Below are 21,595 nucleotides of genomic sequence, written 5' to 3' on the forward strand. Positions count from 1 at the left end.
TGTATTGATTATATAGCGGGGTAGCGTCGACAAACTTGCTACAATGTAACGTTTTTCAGTGACAGTATTTCAGCAATCAAGTCTTGTATTTTCTGTCAACTCAGAAACAGCTATGTTCGATTCGTGAGTGAATCACAAATGACTTTTGAATCTTTTGAGTCAGTTGGTCAACAAATTGGTCAAAAACTCCATCTGAATCACTTAAAGTTCAAGTCTGAATCATTTGTACTGTTTTATAAGAAATGTAAAGTATTGTTAGTTTCATAATTACTAAAAAAGTAGCTTATTGCATGTAGCTTTTGTCTTGTCTTGTATTGTACCTACACTGTAAAAATTGATTTTTCGAACTTTTAAAGATTTTTTGAGTACGTTTTACAAGAAAATTCAGTTTTTCTACTTCAAAATTTCACATTTAATTAAGTGTGTTACTTGCCATTTCTTTGTAATAGAGTGGTGCAGGGATAACGTCAAAACCCGGAAGACTTGGAATTCGCTGCTGGTTCCTTCGAGTTTTTCCCTATGGGTTTTTATTATGTTTTTTTTTTTTTTTTTCAATTTATGAGTAAAATAAGGTCTGTGGTAAACATAAGTTGACGATACTTGGGCGTTTGGTTCTACAACGTAAATTACACACACCCCCTAAATGTTACTTCTTAAAAATATAAATTTTTATCTGCTTCAAAATTCGTGTTTTCAATATGGGTGTGTGTAATTTCTGTTGTAGAACAAAACGTTGTCAACTTATGTTTACCACAGATCTTATCTTGAAAAACCCCATTATAAAAACCCATAGGCAAATCTTGAGGGAAGTACTGGCGAATTAGTCTTCCGTGTTCTGACGTCATTCCTGCACCACTCCAATTGTTTGTGAAGTTTACTAGTAATTTCTGAGTGAAAATTGTTTCTACCCCATTTTTTTTTTTTCAGTGTAGCTAGTTTGTGTAAACAAATTTGTGCTTTTGAATAGTTGGTAGCTTAGCTAGCTTCATTGTCTTTTTTGCTCAACACTGAGACCGACTGTCATGTTAAGCCTGTTTTTAAGGTCTATATTTTTATCCACTCCTACAGTAGCATTTTACCTGAGGATAGTAAACGAATTTCTGTTTGTGTCTTTGTTATGGCAAATTAAAATAGTGCATAAACTGCACCTTCAAGACTTAACCTTCAGTTTTCTCACAGTGACTCATCTTTGCCTACTTCGAGAGGCTAAATTTCATCCTACACATCCTCAGTTGACACCACCACCACCTACAATGCAGCCTGTATGTTTAACCTTGCCTGCATTCCAGGCAACTGGGCGCAAAAAATAACAAACAAAAGGAGCTGCGTCCCAGACAAAACAAGAGTTTCAGGCAATGAACTTCGGTCGCTCTCACAAGGTTATTTAATGCTGAATTTTTCCATCACGACTCTGCTGAGCACCGTGAGTCACAGGCTCTTGAGTGAAAATGAATGGAGATGTTTGAATGCTGTACAATGTGTTGGATAGGGAAATGATGGACATGGTTTCCAAGAACTTGGTCACTTTACTGTACCCTTCCTGTTCTTTGGGGAGAAAGCTAAATTCTTGTAATCATTTTTTCCTATTTCTCTTGTTAGCAGCTACTGATTCAAAAGGCTTAGATTTACTTTTTATTATGTGTATTATTATTGTGTGTGTGTGTGTGTGTATATGTGTGTGTGTGTGTGTATGTATATATGTATATATATATATATATATATATATATATATATATATATATATATATATATATATACATATATATGTGTATATATATGTGTATATATATATAATATAATATAATATAATATAATTATGTTCATTAAGAGTTTATTGGGTAATTGATGTTCTTTTGGTGTTTAAGATGTGATGGAATGCCTACTCACCACAAGGACACGTTGCCCTCCTTCATTTCTGATGAATATATATTTACTCTAGACACATTGTTCTAATTTCCCATACGTTTCGGTTTTGTGTTTCCTTCAACTTGATTTTGGGGCGTTTGGAACAATTTAGGTGTGTGTGCGCGAATGCGCCTGATGACTCATCCAGTCTGTGGGATCTGAAACTGTGCCTCCAATAGGAATTGGGTCAGAACCCTGCATTCATCGTCCCTCTTTGCCTGTTTTGTGGAGGGATCCCCTCTTTTCTTCAAACGAGGGCTTCTGATTTAAGTTCCACCAGTCGAATTTATGCTTTTAATTCTAATTTAATGACTTACAAAGAATCCCCTAATGATATGTTACATCATTCAGTCGGATTTTTAAATCCATTCTTTTTATTCCAGATTGATGAGGCAGGTTTGTCAGTGCATCCTGGTTTGCATAATCAAGTTATATCATATCCTGTGGACTTGGCATTTAGTGGTTTCAGGTCACTGGCGGTATCGGCGCTCATGGAGAGCGGATGAGAGGGTACTGACAGCGATCTGCGGGTTTTATTGCTGTCTTTGGTTGTGTGTTGTTCCCGATGAGGGTGTACACTTCAGTCACAATCGAAATGTGACATAACCACTTAGTCACAGAGCTGGTTATAAAATGCTGCAGTTTTGTGGTATCTGAAAACGGATATTTATCTTCCCTGAAGCCAACGTGTGGGCGAGCGAACGGTGGTTTGATACGAGAACAGACGGAGAGGGAAAAAGGAAGCGTCTGCTTCCCCTACCATAGCGTGCGGGAGCCATCTCTGATATTCCAGTCTTTCAGTACAGCTTTGTGTTTTCTATCTTTTCATCTGGAAGACTAACCAAACAGCTCTGCTTTTGAAGCCCAGGGTCAGGGTTTGCGTGTACACGCATGTGTTTGTTCGTATCGGAAGTGTGTGTTTCTCATTTCGGGACAAAGACCCATTTCAAAGCCCATTTCCTGAGCACCGATACACTCCAAAGCAAAAGCAGGTCCTCTTTGGGCTTCACCCATCACCTGACCTTCTATGTGAAACTCACAGTGATGCAGACAGCTGTGGTTTTGGTCCCCTGACAGGATATGGCCTACATTCAGAGTGACATGTGTTGGTTTCACTTTTCCACTAGGCCAGCCAGCATGAGGGTCAAATACGCCATATCATAAAGAAGTGTCAGACTTGGCTTGCAAAAATAGCTGTCATCGTAATCAGTGAAGTAGGACATGTGCAAATATGATAACATGACATAGCAGTGCAGTGATTTTTTTTCAGTGAACTTTAATGAACTATCCAGACAGTAATGCTTATCATTCACAAGTCTCTTCACAATTCACAAGTCTATTTTTGAGTGTGTGTGTGTGTGTGTGTGTATATATATATATATATATTTATACACTGCCCGGCCAAAACGAAAGTCGCTGTTTGGATTTTACAAGGCAAATACTTACGTGTCTATGGATGGATCATAATTACAGTGATTATTATTTTTCTAGCATGTTATATGTGACCCGTGCTGGTGAAATGAGTCGCAATGAGCAAATTATCAAAAATAACATTATTACAAAACTTTCAAATTGATGTATGATTTGTTGGAAACCGACAAAAAATGACTCCTGTTTGAAGTCGATAAAGTCAGCAAACTCAATTTTGAGAAAAATCAAGTTTTCTGAAGGCTCCAAAACAAAATCATCTAGCAACCATACCTTAAAATCCCTGGAAATACCACCAAATTTGGCACAAACCAAGTCAAAACCCATATCTATAGGAAGAAATATATATTCAACTTTTTTTTCCATAAATCCACAATTGTTTGAGTAACATTATTGAAACAGACAGCCTATATATTAACACCCTTTTGTATCATACGGATCTAATATAATACACATCAGATGTTTTTCCCTGACAGTTAACCAAATGTTCACTTAAGACATAACAGATAATATTTGCGTGAATACTCACCAAGACAGATTTTTTTTTTTTTTAAATACTGTTTTTCCATATGTGTATATCGGGATTGTGGCGTCTTTGTGCGCGTGCTTCGGATCTGTCAGTCAGTGCAAGTAAGATCGTTTTGTTTACATCAGGATGAGTTTGAAAATCACATTTCATTGGTTCAGACTCATACCATTGAGAATTTGCTATGAATATTCACAAAGTTGGAATGCTGCATTTTACAACAATATTAAACTTGTGCTGAGAGGAAGCGCCAGTCGTCCAGAAGCGAGCAGAGAAAAATGGCATTTTTCATGGACAAAGGAAAGGTACTCATCTCAGAGAATGTACAAATAAAGATACTTTTAAATATTTAATTGCTATTTGGAGCATTGGGATCCCTAGACAAGGGCTTAATGAACTCATTTTTGTAAGAACCTCGACCAAAATCGTCATTTTTTTACTTGTTTTGCCTATAGCTCGAAATTAGCCCTTGCGCATTCCGACTTATTTTGACAGCACGGGTCACATATGTTTGGCAATAGTTCTTTTAACCCTAAAAGACAGAGTGTGTAGCTTTTCAGTTCTTAAACAACCATGTAGGAAGACACATCATGGCCATATTCCAGGATGACAAAGTCAAGATTTATCAGGCTAAGATTGTGAAAGAATGGTTGGGAGGCAGTATGAAGAATCATTTTCACACATGAATTGGCACCTCTGAGTCCTATACAGGATCTTGACCAAAAATTGATGTACCTCTTGGTGGAAATAAATGTTGTGATGTTATTTCCACCAAGAGGTGCATCAATTTTTGGTCAAGATCTTGTATTGACAATGCAAGAGGTGAGCACTCTGTAAAGTCTCCTCCAGCACATCCCAAAGACTTACACTGAGGTTAAGGTCTGGACTCAGAGGTGCCAATTCATGTGTGAAAATGATTCTTCATGCTCTCTGAACCATTCTTTCACAATTTGAGCCTGATGAATCTTGTCATCCTGGAATATGGCCATGATGTGTCTTTCTACATGGTTGTTTAAGCTACACACTCCATCAGTTAGGGTTAAAAAAACGTTGCCAAACATAAAACATGCTAGAAACATAATAATCACTGTAATAATGATCCATTCATAGATTAAGTATTTTCCTAAATCCAAACAGCGATCTGCTAAATTGGCGAAAGAAAACCATTCACTTAAAAACAATACAAACTTTTCAGCATTATTTTAAAAGGTTCTGAATGTGAATATAACATTTTTCTTTTCTTTTTCCCATTTTCCCTGTCAGTTGCTTCAGAGTCTCAGTTGAGTCTCAAAATCGAGTCTTATTGAGTCTTATTGAGTTCTGGAGCCAGATACTAGCATAAACCCCATTAGCCAGCCTTTAGAAGACACTTCACATGGCAGAAACCAGCCTCTGATCCATAGAAAGACTGTTAAAAGAAAAAGAGATGGAGACATGAAGAGGCAAGCAGGTCAAAGAGCTGATGTCTCCTTTGATTTCAATAAGGATTTCCTTGAACAAGGAGCTCACTTTAATGGCATTACGTGGCATCCTGTGACAAGGAAATATCTTCTGTCACAAGACCAGATCAGTCAGTGTTTTAGTGGCAGTGAGAAGGGGCTCTTATTTTTTTTTTAAAAATAAAAACTAACCATTTTGGGACTTTCAGTGCCTATCCTTGAGGACAAGCATACGCTTCTGCAAATGAAGGACGTTTGACATTTCTCGCACCGGCACGGACACATCGTTCTAATATTAGCGCTAATTAGGAGCCGATATTGTTGTGAGGAGGCCGTTGAGAAGGTGTCTTCCCATTTCCTAATGAGTATACGACCAGACACGACTTCAACAGCTGCTCTGATCTTGTCAAGTATCCAGTCATTATGCTCCATTTCCCGGGTGTTCAGTGAATAACGGAGTGATATTTCAAAGGGTTGTCAAAGGGGGGGGGTTTCCGATGTTGTTGAGGGAGCTCATAAATATTCCCAATGGCTCAGTGAAGTACCTGCTTAGCGGCCAGCAAGCCTGTTGACATAAATTATATCTGCGCTGGCATAAAGACCCTCGGTTTGGCCTCAGAGCTGAATGAATATGTTCAAACTGTATTGACCCACCTGTGCCCACTTCAAACTTCAGACTGCAACACAGTTTTTGACTGAACACAACAGTTGTTAACAAGGTGCACATTCTCAGAACGGTCCAGGAAAGATTGAAGTCAGTTCACATATCGCTTACACTGTCACCAAGGGAACAGAATGAGTGTAACTCTTTGCAAGCAACCCCAGGTACCCCTGTTGTCATGGCAACTGGTGAAGCAATCAAGAAGAGGTCATTCATTCACCCTGCAACTCAGGCTAGTTTCTTGCCCAACCTGAGCCCATTGAGTAAGAAACACAGAGCCAAATCTGACCTTTCTGCTTTGGTAAGGCAGAGTTATGTGCGATTAGATATGACAAGATAACTTTAATGTTAGAGCTGTTTCTGCTTTGAAAAGGTTACTGCTAATTTTTCCTAGAAAGCCATATAATTAATTGTCTTATGCAATAAATTATATGGTCTGTGCCCGTACTGTACTACTATACTCAGTTTTTTTTAGTGAATTGAATGCATACAGCTCATTATTTAGCAGTTCTTTGGCATTTCTTTTTTCCAAATATGTTTTCTAAAATAATCGTGAAAGTTGGCATGAAATGAAATGTCGCCCTATCTATTTCTAAATGATTGATCTTATTGTGGACCATTCATCCATTCATGAGTTTATTTTATTATTATTTTTTTTTACAATTATTTAATATTATTATTTTTCTTTTTTGCTTGACGTTGTAATTTATTATCATAATATCATTACTCAATCTTCCAGTGAAACAACAGACTTCATTTTGGTGGCATATGCCGAACTTCTCCAATCATTTAGTCCGCTTAAACCCCGCCTCAGGAAGCTCACATCTATCTACCTCCATTCCTCCAAAATCCAATCAGTTTTAATGGAACCATTAAGGAACCGGAATCATTAGAGACTTTCGCACCAGATGAACCTTTTCATAGTTTCTATAACTCCGCCATTAGGAAGTTAGGGTTGGGCGATATCTCATTTTTTTGTTTGTTTTTTTATAATGATTGAATTAATGATTTCAATTTCAATTTTTCGAAGTCATCTTAAAAACGTAACTACAATATGATTCAAGTAATATTCTCTTTATTAACAGTCTGGTTAAAAAAAAGTTCTATTCCAAGTGCACCACACATGAAGTGATCAACATGGTGTAATTGTAAAACAAATTACTTATTTGTTAAATATCTTCACAGAAAATATGCATAAAATATGAAGTCAAATGTTGTACAAACTTATCTTAAACATATCCTATATACTCATAAATAGTATAAAATAAGAAAAATGCTAAATATTTCTTAGCCAAAAAGTAATAGCCATAAATAACTCCAGTAGCAGGCTATTATTAACAGCAAATGCTTTGTAAAAACAGAAAATAACAGCAGCTTTCAGCCTTCATCATGCAAACATGAAATAGCAAACATACAGTAGTAGTTCTTTACAGGTTTTTGCATTTCATTGCGCTATTGTTTTTATGTTTGGCGGACATGTTTGGCTGTTGCACTCGTGTCTCGCGTCTTTTGCAGCGTCTCACTCATGAAACGACATTCTAAAGACGCAGCGGTCAAGTAAAAAAAAAAAAAAGTTCAACTTGCATTTAATAACTTTGCTTTTTTCCCATTCCACTGCCCGCGTCTCATTTTTTTTTAACGTTATAAAGCATTTCTGAGTGAACAGCCGCTGAGTGAACAGGTCGGATCATTTTCTTCTCTTAACGTTATCATTGCTGTATTGCCAACATGTCTAATTGCAACGTTTGCTAACATTTTTATTAAAAATCGAGATTTCTCGATTTAAAAATAATAAAATTGAGACAAAACATTAAATTCGAATTAATCCAAAAAAACACCCAGCCCTAGCGGAAGTACCCCCTTTTTGGCGGGTTCGCGCCGCAGGAACTAGGAATGATTTTAGTGCTAGGAACACCTTTTGAGGGAACTAAATTTGCTCCTACTTCAGACTATGGTCTAACCGAACGCATGGAAAACACTGGCATCTGCAATTTTTTAAAAGCTATTCAAAAACATATTTACTCCACGAACATAGCAAACAGCGATAGCTAGACCGACACCGAAGTCCAGGCAACCTTTATGCTAAGGAGAAAATCCAACGTGACTTTGAAGGGACCAAGCAAAACAACTACATGGCAAACGCTATGATACTTTTTGTATACCATTTACATTCTTTGTTTAACAACTCTATTTAATAACGTATAAGATAGGACTTTTAAACAGATTGTAAACTAATGAAGACAGAGATTATGAGCGTTGTGTGCTTAGGCTCTGGCTAAGCTGTTCTCAGCAGCATCAAAATTAAAGTCCCGCACAAAGGCTTACGTCACTTCAAACTTCCAACTGGCGGTGTGAATACAACCAGTAAAATGGTCCTAAGTGAACATTTAGGGTGCGTTTTACACTTGTCATGTTTGGTTCGATTAAAATGAACTCGATTGCTCTGTTAGTGCGGTTCATTTGAATATGTGTGAACGCTGCCATCCGAACCCTGGTGCGCACCAAACAAGCGAACTGAGACCGCTGAAAAGATGGGTCTCGGTCCACTTCCAAATGAACTCTGGTGTGGTTCGAATGATATATGAACGCAACACGGACCAAAGACATGTAAATGGAAGGAAGGAAGATGAGACCCTAAAAAGGACAGAATCCTCATGCATATCGTTTTCTCTCGTCATAGTCGCGAGTTTGCCTATCACAGGTATCAGATGCGCGTCTCCACGCAGCAGGTCATTTGTGTGTGTGACGGAGGGATTCCCGCTGCTGTTTTGACTCCTTTACACATTTTATAAGCTCTTCACGAGTTCCCAGCTGGCCAAAATACCATCATATTTAGACTACGCACACACAACAAGAGCATTTATCCAAGCACACAGCATTGTTTTGGATGTTCGGTAAGTTCAATCTCAATACGTCATAAAATCCGAAAAAAAAATTTTTTTACAAGTGTGAACGCACCCTTAGTTCTTGGGAGACTGCCTTGGTGGCTACTAGTTCCTATAACTTGGTTCCTATAACTACCCGGTGTGAAAGCCCCTATTTAGAGGAATCTGAGCTGGAACTTTTCACCTTCACATCATTCATACATGGAGACCCTAAACTTTTCAGTCATTTTCACAAATGAGACACTGCTACTAGCACAAACTGTATTTTCCCAGGGCTGTTTTCCACTAGGATAGAGAAACTAAACACACACGGAAGAAGATACTAGGTTTGGAGTGTAGCATGATTGAGGTCTGAGCGTGAAGCGTGTAAATGAGGCTAGCAGATGTTTCCCAGATGTGGCTGGTGGGTGCCGGAGGACCCCAGAAGCAACCCTTCCACACACTGACAGCTTTGTTCACCTCCACCCCTCCCTTCCTAGGCCATGATGCTGTCTCTCAGGCCTGAGCTTTGAAGTCAGGACGCTGCACAGGAAGTAAGGGGCTGCAATCGATTTTCTTCCTGCATTAGGGCAGGAATGTATGATCCTCCCCTCCTCCTCCTCCTCACTTTGTCTCTCTTCTCTGGAACTGGTCAAGATTTTGGTTGTATGCATGATAGGGTCAGAGGCCCATGTACTGATTCTGTGTTTCTTTCATGTATTGTTAGAAAAAAGATGACGGTGATGTGGTGCATCCACACCGTTTTGGATGAAATTTTTGTTAGGGACAAAATCAATGATTGGTGCTTCTCAGATGACACATTTTGACTGTTTTAGCATCTATTTCATGCACACAACGTAGATAAGCTATAACAGGTACACATGGCAGCAGTGTGGATGCACTCCATCATGAAAAAATGAGGCTAGAGTAGCAATATGTAAAATTTGTTCGGCTGAAATATTGACAGTTTGCTCATTGCTGAAGAACTTCACTACGACAAAGAACATGATACCCTGAACTAAATATAGAGATAAATTTCCTATTTTCCCCAACTTAATTACCAATTTTTTATTTTTCAGTTTTGGTATTCAGCTAAATTAAAGGCCCACTGAAGTGTCTTGGAACGCTCAGCATTATTAAGTGTGTTGACGTAATTTCCACTGAAACAGAAAGACAGGGCGGGACATATCGAACAGCTCCTCCCCTTTTTAAAAAATAGATAATAGCATATTGTTTATATCACAGCTCAGCCAAAGCTGTTGAGCTTGGTAAAGCCTCAGTCTCCTTCTAATCTCTAACCGTTTCTCCTCCTAATCTCCTCCATATCGCTTTAAAATACACCATTCTGATGGGTCCGATACGTTTTGTGGTCTGCGCCGACTTACGCACATGATCCGCTCTGTGCTGTCGTGTCTCTGGCATGACAATAACGTGAAACCAGACTTCATTCGCCTCAATGGAAAGCATATTTACACTGTCTTAATCGTTCCTTATCCCCTGTATATGACTCTATGTGCCATTCTCCATGTAAAAAATAGTAAATATGTGAACAAGTGACCGATTTTAGCCGCAGCTTCAGCGTCTGTTTATAATGTAGGGGGCGGGACGATTCTAGAAGGCATTTGATTGGACAGAAAATCTGATGTTGAAGTTGAAGTGCAGCATGATGTCATCAAAATCATTGATCCATATTGGCGGAAGTGACAGACTGTAAGTTTTGAATGATTATATCTTCTAAATACAAATTTTGTCATTGTTTTGGACTTGGAGCATACTAAAGTTTTGGATTCATACTAAAAGCCAAAAAACTTCACTGGTGACTTAAAATTTTAGTTTTGGTTTCAGTTTTGTGGATAAAATTTTTTTGGTGCATCACTACATACTATGAAAGTGAATAGGGACCTGCTTTCAAGCTCTAAAAATGACAAAAAGGACCCTAAAAGTAGTCTTTGTGAAGTCTTACGAAGCCATAAAATAGCTTTGAGTGAAGAACAGACTAAAATGTTACCTACTTTTATGTTGTTTATTGATTGTTTCATTGGAAATGAGCACCTGGTACATTCTGCTAAACATCCCCTTTTGAGTTCCACATAAGAAGGAAAGTCATACAGGTTTGGAATGACATGAGGGTGAGAAAATGATAACAGAACTTTCAATTTTGGTTTCCTCATTCCTCAGGATGTAAGGAGCCATGATGTTGGGACAAGTAGCAGAGATCAGCCCATCTCAGGTAGTGACTCAGGTCGAGCTCGGACTCATATGCGACACGAGGATGAAGACCAAGAAGAAAGGTTTTCTGGTGGCAGGACAACATCTGCAGCGGAGCATTCTGGTATCCCATCAGGCCTTACTAGCACTCTGGGGAACATTGTGCAGCAGTTGGACATCCTGACCCAGGTGAACTGCTTTTAGGTCATCTAAGTCTGTTGAATAGTGCTGTTTTGTCTAGATCTACTCAGGAAATTAGATCAGATGTAGCTTGTTTTTCCTAGTCAAATCTGACCTTTGCTTAAAGGTATGTTCATATTTACTGTTGTTTGACAATTTTTACTGGCAAAATCCAGTCATTTCATTAGGAATACACACAATTGGGAATTTCATGTGAGGGTGAAATATTTCCCCACACAGATTTCGTAACAAGTTCAAGTTAGTCACTCAGATTTGCTGTGTGACTCATAAATAGCTACACTAATGGCAATAGACCTCTACGAATTATCGCTATGTGATTGTGCCTTAAAATGTTGGTTTTCGTCTCTCAGACCGTTGCCGTCCTCGAGGAGCGTCTTACACTGACTGAAGACAAACTGAGGACATGCCTTGACAACCAGGTGCTGCTTATGCAACAGACACAACAAGTGGACCGATCTGACGAGGAAACCGAGGGATCATCTGTGTGAGGGATACCCAACCCCAGTGGTCCTCACTTCAATGGTAACTTCCTCTGACCTGCAGAGGGGGACACACCAAATCCCTTATTCTTTTTTTCATTTCAGCTTAAAGACATCCAGCTGTGTCATTCCAAATGAGGACATTGGACTTAACAATGCAAAAAAAAAAGGACACAAGATGAAAAGACTGAAAGCAGGATGAGGGAAGGGCAGGAGGGGGATTTGAGGGATCATACAACAGTCTCACCCAAAAAAAAAAGTCATGTTAAGAGGACAGCTGCAGCTAAGACAACATCCCAGTCATGTTTTGAGCTGTCATCCTCCAGGAAGAGACTGAAAGAATAGACATACATGCACAGATTTTTACTGTATCCAAATTGGTTTGTGTCTGCTGCATCACATGGATTATGTAAATATAGACCATTATGAATGAATTACAGCTTGAGTCTTTGATGCGATTGTGTCCCAGGCAGCATGAATGGTTTGTGCATGTGTATAAGAGAGAGAGACTGAGTAAGTGTCCTCAGAGACACTCGCAGTCTTGTTTACTCTTTCTCAATCAGCCGCAGCCTTGTGGCTTTCCTCTGGGTGGAGGTCAGACGGAAGCAGGGAGCCAATCGACAGAAAGGGCCCAGTGGTGCTTGTTTGCTTTGCGTACCACATCCTTCTGTGTGCAGCGGCTCTGCTGAAGTCTTCCCAACAGTCTTGCATAAAAACAGTGCATCCAACAGCAGTGAAAACAAATAATTTAGACACGAAATTATTAATTATATATATATATATATATATATATATATATATGGGTCATTGACAAATAAGGTTCTTAATAATGGAGATATCATTAATTTTGAAGTTTTATTAAGTGTTAACAATGAGATTATATGGTGTTTATAATCAGTTAACACTGATTTTGTCATATTTTTACAAGATGGACAAAATTTGTCACCAAAAATTCATTCGGTTTAACTAAAATTTCGGTTTTACCAAATGACACTTTTGGTTATACCGAATGACAATATTTTTTCAAACAATGCTAACTGATATCTAGCTAGCTAGCTAGTTAGCTTTCTAGCTAGCTAGCAAAAGGACAATCAAACATTTCATATTTTAAATACTACAACATTTTCCATGTTTTGTAGCGGTTGTACCGAATGACCTGATGTTTCGGGACATGCGTATGAATAAGTGAAAACATGAATTTTTCAAATAGTTAAGAGAGAGTTAGTTACTTTGCTTCATGACCATGTGGTCGTTTGCAGGTGTCTGAATGATGTCACATCCTGTCACATGATACTGACCGCATGACTTGATCCAAAATGGTCCCTTTATATTGGTTACTTCGAATGACATCAATGAAATTAATTTTTCCGGACATTTTTTTTCATAACAAAGCAACGACTTCTACACATAATTTTAATACCATTTTGCACTATGTTGATATATGATGATATAAAATGATGCCAGAATAAAAAATATATACATTTATTACATTTTAAGATACTTTAATCACAAATGAAATTACTGTACTGGCCTTTGGACGGTTAAACCGAATGACTTTTTGACACTTCAAAATCTTTAAAATACCTTTATATGTAGCAAAATATAATTAAAATCTTTTGGATTTAATAAAAGAGATCTAGTTGTATTACCTTATATACTTTGGATGTCATATCTATTTTACAACCATAAAATTACTATATATATATATATATATATATATATATATATATAAAAAAAAACACACACACATTATATATTTACAAACTTTTATGTTAGATTAATCGATTTGACAGCACCAGTTTATATATATTTTTAAGAATTTGTCATATACACAACAAAAATTCCAGCATGTGACTGTTGTTGTTACTGCAAATTACAACCATACGTCTCTCCAGCTACTTCCTGTGCAGCACAGTCTCGCACAGACAGCAGGTGTGCTTGTGACCTCTCTGTATGCAACACAAGTCCCTTGTCTCCGGTGGGGCACTGAAAAAGGGCTAGAGCAACCAACTTACGAAAGAAAAACAAAGAGAAGACAATAGAAATGTATGCATGTGTGCCTGTCTAAAAGATGTCGTGTGCGGCTGCCTGTTTGAGCATGTGCCTGTGTGTTTATGGATTTGTGCACATGCAGGTTCTTGCAAGACCCACATATGGTAAAGTGGTTGCCTGCTTATGAGGCAAGGGAAGGTAAACATTATCCCCCCCACAGACATCAGAGAACTAGTTCTTCCTTCTGTTAGCCAGGACGGGTTGGCGTTAAATCAGAGCACTTTGAGGAAATTCCCTCTGACCTTCTGCTCTAGGGAAGAACAGATAAAGATGGAAAAGAGGTCGCTCGTATTGTTTCTGCAGTGCCACCTGCACAGAATAGACCTGCTCCATTTTTTTTAGATTAGGGGAACGTCTGTTGAGAGGTTTTCCCTTTCAACAAATATAGATGGTTTTATGGAGCGGAAAGTTTAAAGATAGGTATACACCTGTTGTGGGTCGGAGATCTTTCTTGAAGTTTCCGAAATGGTGAGAGAAACCCCGGATTGAGCAGTACAAGATGAAAGAAAACCAGAACTAACTGCTGCTTCAAATCTATAGGGCTGAATTGGATTCACTTGTTTTAGTCTTGTCATAAATCCATCATGCACTTATCTTGAGATCTGTGGCTTACACTAAGACCTTTAAAGCATACGTTCCTATTCACACCTGTTTTAAGGCGTCCTCACACCTGGTTTATTGAGTGGGGTGTTTTCCAAATCCAGGTGGCTTCACCCCAGTTTTGATTATTTTTGGCTAGTACATAAACTTGTTCCAACCACACATGGGAAATGAGTTTTGAAATGTTTATTGTCCTCTAAAATGACTACAGACATCAAAACAAAAGAAAAAATGTAAAACGACAATGTTTTATTTAAGTGACATGGACTTTTTTTTTTTTTTTTATAAAATATATTATTTTTTATAATTAAAAAGGGAAAATATGTCTACATATTAGGTAAATATTCATTCAAAGTCACAATTTTAATTATAAACTAAAAAAGCAACATTTTGATCAAAAAGCTGAGAAAATCGCATTTTTGTCATATCTGGATCAGATTCAGAATGATGATCAAAACATAGATGGAGTAGATCGATATAAATCGAGATGATTTATATGCTGTTTAATGCTGATGATCGCATTATTTTACATATGCATATGATTACATATGATATTGCTTGTTTCTGCATCTTCTTTGCATGTGTTTTGATCAGGAGATTCAGTACTCTTTCAGAAGATGTGTAATAGCGCCCCCTACCGTATCAGTAACAGTGAAAACATGGAAAGGAAACACGAAAAATTATGTTGTCATGAGAAATCGAGTCGACTCTCATCCATTGACATTCATTCAAAAAACAGCCTCTGGTCTCATTCCCTGCGTACCGCCGGGGGCGGAGCGTTAGCATTAGCCGTTACGTTTTTTTGGCTAAAGGTTGCAGGCTTGCCTTCCAGTGGCTTTGTTTCTCACCTCACCTTCAATGGCGGGGAAGCATTTTCTCACAAATGACGGAAATTTCCGTCGATGGCAAGGAAAGAGTTAATATTTCTAATAAGAATTATCCTGGAATATTTAAAAGGTTGTGCAGTATTTGCGCTATTTTTATCACTGCGGATGGAATCTTGGCGAACAGTTGCGACTCTGAAAATTTGCAATGGAAATTAGGACGAAATTATGAATAAAAAACAATCCCTTAGGTTAACACACACTCTCAAAGTGTCAAAAAAGAGAGGTATTTAAAAGGTGTGATGGGTTAATAACCTCCCACCCAGATACTTTACTCCTTGGCTTTTCCCCAGAACCTTAAACAAGTCTTTCCTGCTAACCAAAAACCCCCTGTGCTCTTATCTCAAACTGTTTTTTTTAAGCCGACACCCTTTGAAGTCACACATTTGCACGGCCTGTAGCAAATCCTTTGACCCCAAGTGTGTTTTTAGTTTTCTTTGATTGAATAACACAAGGAACCTGATGTGTTTTCAGAAGAGAGACGTCAAGTTCAAAGGACACAGAGGTGTGTTGATTACAACAGCTGCACTTAATAAAATCTCAAAGGAACATGAAAAGAGAAAGAGAGTGCGTTTTTATTTCACACCAAAAAAAAATTTTGTTGTTATGAACTTTAAAGTGGTTAGCAGTGATGTTTTACATATTGTTATGTCTGTCATTTTGCATTTTTAAACCATTTTGCCTTAATAGGTTTTTTTATTCACCTGGGAATGCCATTTGCGTGGGAAAACGCACCAAAGTTTTTTACTATTTGTCATGATTTTCCAATCATGGATTCTGTCTCTACAATTTCCTCTCACATCTGAAACTACCCTATATTCTTTGTTATGCTTACATTTAACAAAGTCTAGAAAAGGGCTCTTTTCCTGTAAAGTCTCATGAGCTTCCGGTTTTCGTAGATATCTATTTTTTTTCTTTCTTGTGTCCATTCAGCTGGAGGAGGAAATGTGGGAACAGGCTGTCCCTGCTGCTGATAAGAACGTACGGAACTTCCCACCTTCCACATATGGGACCGGTCCTTTAACTGGAAAGAGGTGCTGCCAGGGGTCATTGCAAAATCTAAAACATCCGTCCTGTCTCTCCACAACCTGTTTGAGAAATCTGACCTTGTCAAAATGTATTTACTTTGTACTGTAGAAATGAAAAGAGGAAAAGAACTTCCTTTGGGAAAATATAATTTAATGTCCCTATCCAACGTGATCTACTAGGTATTCGTACATAAAGTGTGGTTGTGGCACGTTTGCATATGGTATGTTTCAGCATATTTAGTGTAAATAGTAGTAAATAATAATAGTTGTTTTTGTCCCCACTATAAATTGCATATGTGTTATTTATTTACTGGAGTAAAAAGTGTGACAACTAGCCCCGGTCTTCCCTACAATGTTTTATTGCAAAGCCAGCATATGCATAATGTGTATGTTCTTATGTGCAGGACTCTGCATCACAGTGTTTGTCTACTGTCCATGTGCCTGTCCAGTCATGTGCCACTCGAACATCCAGACTCCATCTCCACATCTCAATCCTGGTGGCTTTTCCTTAAGCAAGACTACTTTCAGCCTATTCCCTTGATGCCTCCTGACAGAGAGCTGGCAGGTGGAGACATCTGTGTAATCTTCCTTCTCTACGCCCTCTCGTTTTTTAGCCGGGTGGACTGGGTCTGAATGAACCTGCGTTGTTTGTCAATACATCCTTAAGGAGTGTATGTGACGGTGAGACTCATTGTCCTCCGTGGCTCAGCTTTCAATCTGGCCTGATTGGATTGGCTGCATGACAGAGTTTCACTTCAGCTTGTTGAGAAAGTTAGGTCAAGTTAGGCTCCTGCTCTGAGCTCCAAGAGCCTTTTATGCTTAGGAAAGCACTCTGATGCAAATGTGGACACCCATTTTTGGGTTTTATTAACTTTTAAATGTCTCTGTGGGTGGATCTCATGAATAAGTGGTCATACTTAATCTAAAACATACTAAATCTACAATTTAAATGTGGAAAGATAGACAAGAAGTAACTGTCACAATGCAAAAAAAAAAAAAAAATCAACTCTTAAAAATAAGCAAAATTTTCTTTATGTGGGATATCATTCTAATACATACATTTTAATATAATTTGAATTTTTAATATTTTTTATAATATAATTATAAATATATATTTTATAAACGAATCATTTAATAATAATGAATTTTAATACAATAATTAATTATTATATAAATTGAAATATAATTTTAAATAAATGTACATTAAATTAATACTTTTTAAATATAATTTATTTTTTCCTTTTGTTTTTGGTGTGAAATACGAAATGGGTATTTCAGTTTTCATAAGACTCACTCCTGTATTAATATATTAAAATTCTATTATTTATTTGTCATGCCACTAATCCAATAAAATTATTATAAAATTATAAATATATAATATTTTATAAACTAATCATTTAATAATAATGAATTTTAATACAATAATTAATTATATTCATTATATAAATTGAAACAATGTTAAATAAATGTACATTAAATTATTACTTTTTAAATATAATTTATTATTTTTTTCATTTTGTTTTTGGGGTGAAATATGAAATGGGTATTTCAGTTTTCGTGAGACTTACATCTATATTAATTATTATTAAAATTATATAATTTCTTTGTCACGCCACTAATCCATTAAAATTATTATATAGTTATAAATATATAATATTTTATAAACTAATCATTTAATAATAATGAATTTTAATACAATATTTATTTATATTCATTTTATAAAATGAAACAATGTTAAATAAATGTACATTAAATTATTACTTTTTAAATATAATTTTTTTTTTTTTTTCATTTTGTTTTTGGGGTGAAATATGAAATGGGTATTTCAGTTTTCGTGAGACTTACATCTATATTAATTATTATTAAAATTATATAATTTCTTTGTCACGCCACTAATCCTTGATAGGCGTATACTTAAGTCTTCATAATTTGTTTTTGTTCTCTGCAGTGGGTCACATTCCATCAAATGAATCAGACTCTGGTTTCATAAATTGGGCTGTAATTGTCTTAACCTACTGCATATTATTAGAATGCGGCATAAAACTCCAAGCAGCATTATGCAATGACCGTGTGTCTCGGTTACCTCATTTTTTATGACTAGTAGGATAATACACGCTTAGTCCACTTATGTCATGTCTTCTTTTATGTAAGCAAATGGTAGCCATCCATCCCACACTAATGTCCAGGTGTGTTATGGGAAGGCCCTGCTAATCCCAAAAAGTGCCAACAAAGCAGTGCCCTAGAGAACAGAACGCTTTGTGTGTGTGTGTGTGTGTGTGTGTGTGTGTGTGTCTCTCCTTGTCTATAATCCTCTCCAGGTGCTCTCGACCATTCTCAACTCTTCTAATCACTCAGCTTGTCTTCGGCTGAGGGGGTGGGTACCTGCCAACTGCTGTTTTTGTTTTAGATTAGCCGCTTCCCTAAGTCCCGACCCTCGGCCGGATGTCCCAAACCCATCTGTCACCAAGCCCTCTCCCAGAACGGAGGCTGAGAGGATAGAGAGGAGGAGGACAAGAAAAGAGGATGAGCTAGTGAAAGAAGCTAGGAAGTAATTGCATCTGGTGTAAACCCTCTCAGCGCTAGAGTCAGTTTTTGCTGTTGCAGGGACTGCATGCTAATGTCCTGCTAGCTGTTCACCATGTTATGATTTGGTTAATTGATAAAGCAAAGCCAAATGATTGCATTCATATAGTGGTAAATGTCAGAAATGATTTGTAAAAAAGTGTTTGCGAAGTATACAGCCCATAGATATCAAGATGATGCTAATTGCTAAGTCCATTAGCATCAACTTGATGTGGATTTCACAGGGTATTCCTCCATCTTAAATCCGAAGGGAGCAAACATGTTCTTTGTTTGACTTTGCAGGATGTTCCTGCATTTTGTCAAGTGAAGTGAACTTCAACAGAGATCCGTGCTCAGGGAGAGACCCTGTCAATTGAAATGCAACTAATGTTTATATGTTCAGTTAGCATCAAAATTTCATTGTTATCTTAGCCCAATTGAGTAACTTCGTTTAGCTACATTAGTGACTTTGTTTAGTGACGTTTTTCAGTAGTTCAACAGCTAATGTTTTTGTCAACCTCATTGTTGTTATTAAATGTTAAATTATATTGTACGATTGTTACACATTTAAGAAGATATTTTCCCCATAGCTAGTTTGCTAGCTAGCTATTTTTTGTCAATAATTTGTAGTGTAGCTATACTTTTTCACTCAAATAGCTTCACTAAAACTACTTACAATCATGATTAGCTTGTAGTTTGACAAGCTACAAATTCATATTAGCATCCAGCATTGTTGTTGACATACATATTGTACTAACCCACTAGAAAAATCTTTGAAGTGGGAGACTTAGACTCTCAGTTGTGTGCTTTTCTTATAGACAGTTAGGCTTTCACTAGCATATTTGCCTACAATAATCTTTTGTGGAAGTGGTTGTCACATTTGGTCAGGTGCCTGTGTTTCCGCCAAAGGTAGTTTTGTGTTAAGCAGGTTAAGAAGTATTTCCTAATCTTTTAAGTTGCTGTTGCGCACGAGACCATGCTGGCAGCCCGCCTGGATGATGGGATTGACAGCGTTTTGTACGCAAACCTTCATCCAGCAAGCTGGCAGGAGTACGTCACGCTGGCGTGGGCAGTATGCTGTCTGTCTCAGATCTGTCTCGCCACTGCGATCTCACAGTCAGATTAACTGGAAGGATGTTTATTTCTGTTTATATGGTTAGGCTCTTTAAAATAGCTTTTGTGGTTGAATTTGACACAAGATGTGAAGTAAATCATACTAGCTGAGCTACTGCTAAGTATGCTAAGTTGAATCACTACTGTTTATGCATTTAAAAATCCCCCTTGCTCAAATAACTTAATTAAAATAATCAAATTCTTGAACATTTTTTTCAAAGCTACATGTACAAATTGGGACTACATGTATGTTAATTTAAAATGGCTAAAAACAGGCAGGGGATTATGTTGCCCTTTTGGGAGTTAGTATTATGCTAGTTATATTATACTCTGCAAGAGTTAGCATGGTAACAAGTCTGCCTACATTTTACATTTTATGTGGTAAAAAAAAAAGTTACATTTAACATGTTAACATGCTATTGCTAGCTAAGCTAGTAGTTAACTGCAAGAAATTCAGCTGAGTTGGTTTCACATGCCTAAACTTTATTGGCTTCATGTTGAGAATGTTATTGCTTAATGTTCTGTTATCTTGCTGTTTTGGGAGATAGCATTATGCTAGTTAGATTATACTGTATATTGTTACATAATATGTTGTAAAAAATATTGTTTGGCATGCTTATATATGCTATTGCTAGCTAGTAAACTGCAAGTGATTCATTTGAGATATTTTTAAATAGTTAAAGGATTTAATGTTGAGAATGGTATGTTTATTGTTCTGTTATCTTTGTGTTTTCCGAGTTAGCATTATGCTAGTTTATACTTTATATTGCAGTGCAAATTGTTAGCATGGTAAGAAAATCTCATTTGTGTGCTTCCTACCTACAATTTACATAATATGTTGTAAAAAAAAAAAAAAAAAAAAGTTATATTTGGCATGCTAATGTTAGCTTAGCTAATAATTAACTGCAGGTGATTCATTACAGCTATTTTAAATGATTAAATTTTATAGGATTTATCGGTTTCATGTTGAGAATGTTATGTTTATTGTTCTGTTATCTTTATGTGTGTCCCAATTCGCGTACTTGTGCACTATTCTATGACATTTTTAAGTATACATAGTGCAAGTAGTGTGTTCACACTGAAAATTCCAAAAAGAAAAAGTACACTTTAAATACCCGGATGATGCACTAAATTAACGGAAAAAACAAAGTGTGGAATGTTGGACACTTCATGCACTCAACTGTCACAGCTTTAATTACGTAGCGGAGGGGGAGGGGGGATCAGACTCCGTTGTTAAATGACAAAATAACCTTATACAATTCACGCACTACATGGATGAGTACATAGTGCATAGTGTATCATTTGAGATGCAACTTTTGTGTTTTGCGAGTTGGCATTATGCTAGTTTATACTTTATATTGCAGTGCAAATTGTTACCATGGTAAGAAAATCTCATTTGTGTGCTTCCCACCTACAATTTACATAATATATGTTGTATAAAAAAAAAAAATGTTTATATTTGGCATGCTAATATATGCTAATGCTAGCTAAGCTAATAATTAACTGCAGGTGATTCATTAGAGCTATTTTAAATTATTAAACTTTATAGGATTTATCAGTTTCATGTTGAGAATGTTATGTTTGTTGTTCTGTTATCTTTGTTTTGTGAGTTAGCGTTATGCTAGTTTATACTTTATATTGCAGT

At 37.0% G+C, this 21,595-nt stretch overlaps 1 protein-coding gene and 1 long non-coding RNA gene across 3 annotated transcripts in view; both read left to right on the top strand.

The window, feature by feature from the left end:
• The window catches only part of poc1b (POC1 centriolar protein B), a 40,572-nt gene extending 28,427 nt beyond the window's left edge, over positions 1-12,145 (top strand). Inside the window, exons 11-12 of one of the 2 annotated variants that reach the window (XM_051884296.1) lie at positions 11,002-11,220; positions 11,583-12,145. In XM_051884296.1, coding sequence (XP_051740256.1) covers positions 11,002-11,220; positions 11,583-11,720 — 357 coding nt within the window. In that variant the 3' untranslated portion in view covers positions 11,721-12,145. Of the gene's footprint in view, positions 1-11,001; positions 11,221-11,582 lie in introns of those variants that run through there. The other variant, XM_051884297.1, reaches the window with a different exon arrangement.
• A 5,749-nt stretch (positions 12,146-17,894) lies between these two features.
• LOC127507206 (uncharacterized) overlaps positions 17,895-21,595 on the top strand; it is a 5,332-nt gene continuing 1,631 nt past the window's right edge. Inside the window, exon 1 of the long non-coding RNA XR_007928281.1 lies at positions 17,895-19,992. This is a non-coding gene — a long non-coding RNA (uncharacterized LOC127507206). The remainder of the gene's footprint in view (positions 19,993-21,595) is intronic.

This window comes from Ctenopharyngodon idella, chromosome 24 (genome assembly GCF_019924925.1).
Source record: "Ctenopharyngodon idella isolate HZGC_01 chromosome 24, HZGC01, whole genome shotgun sequence".
Classification (NCBI taxonomy): Eukaryota; Metazoa; Chordata; class Actinopteri; order Cypriniformes; family Xenocyprididae; genus Ctenopharyngodon; species Ctenopharyngodon idella.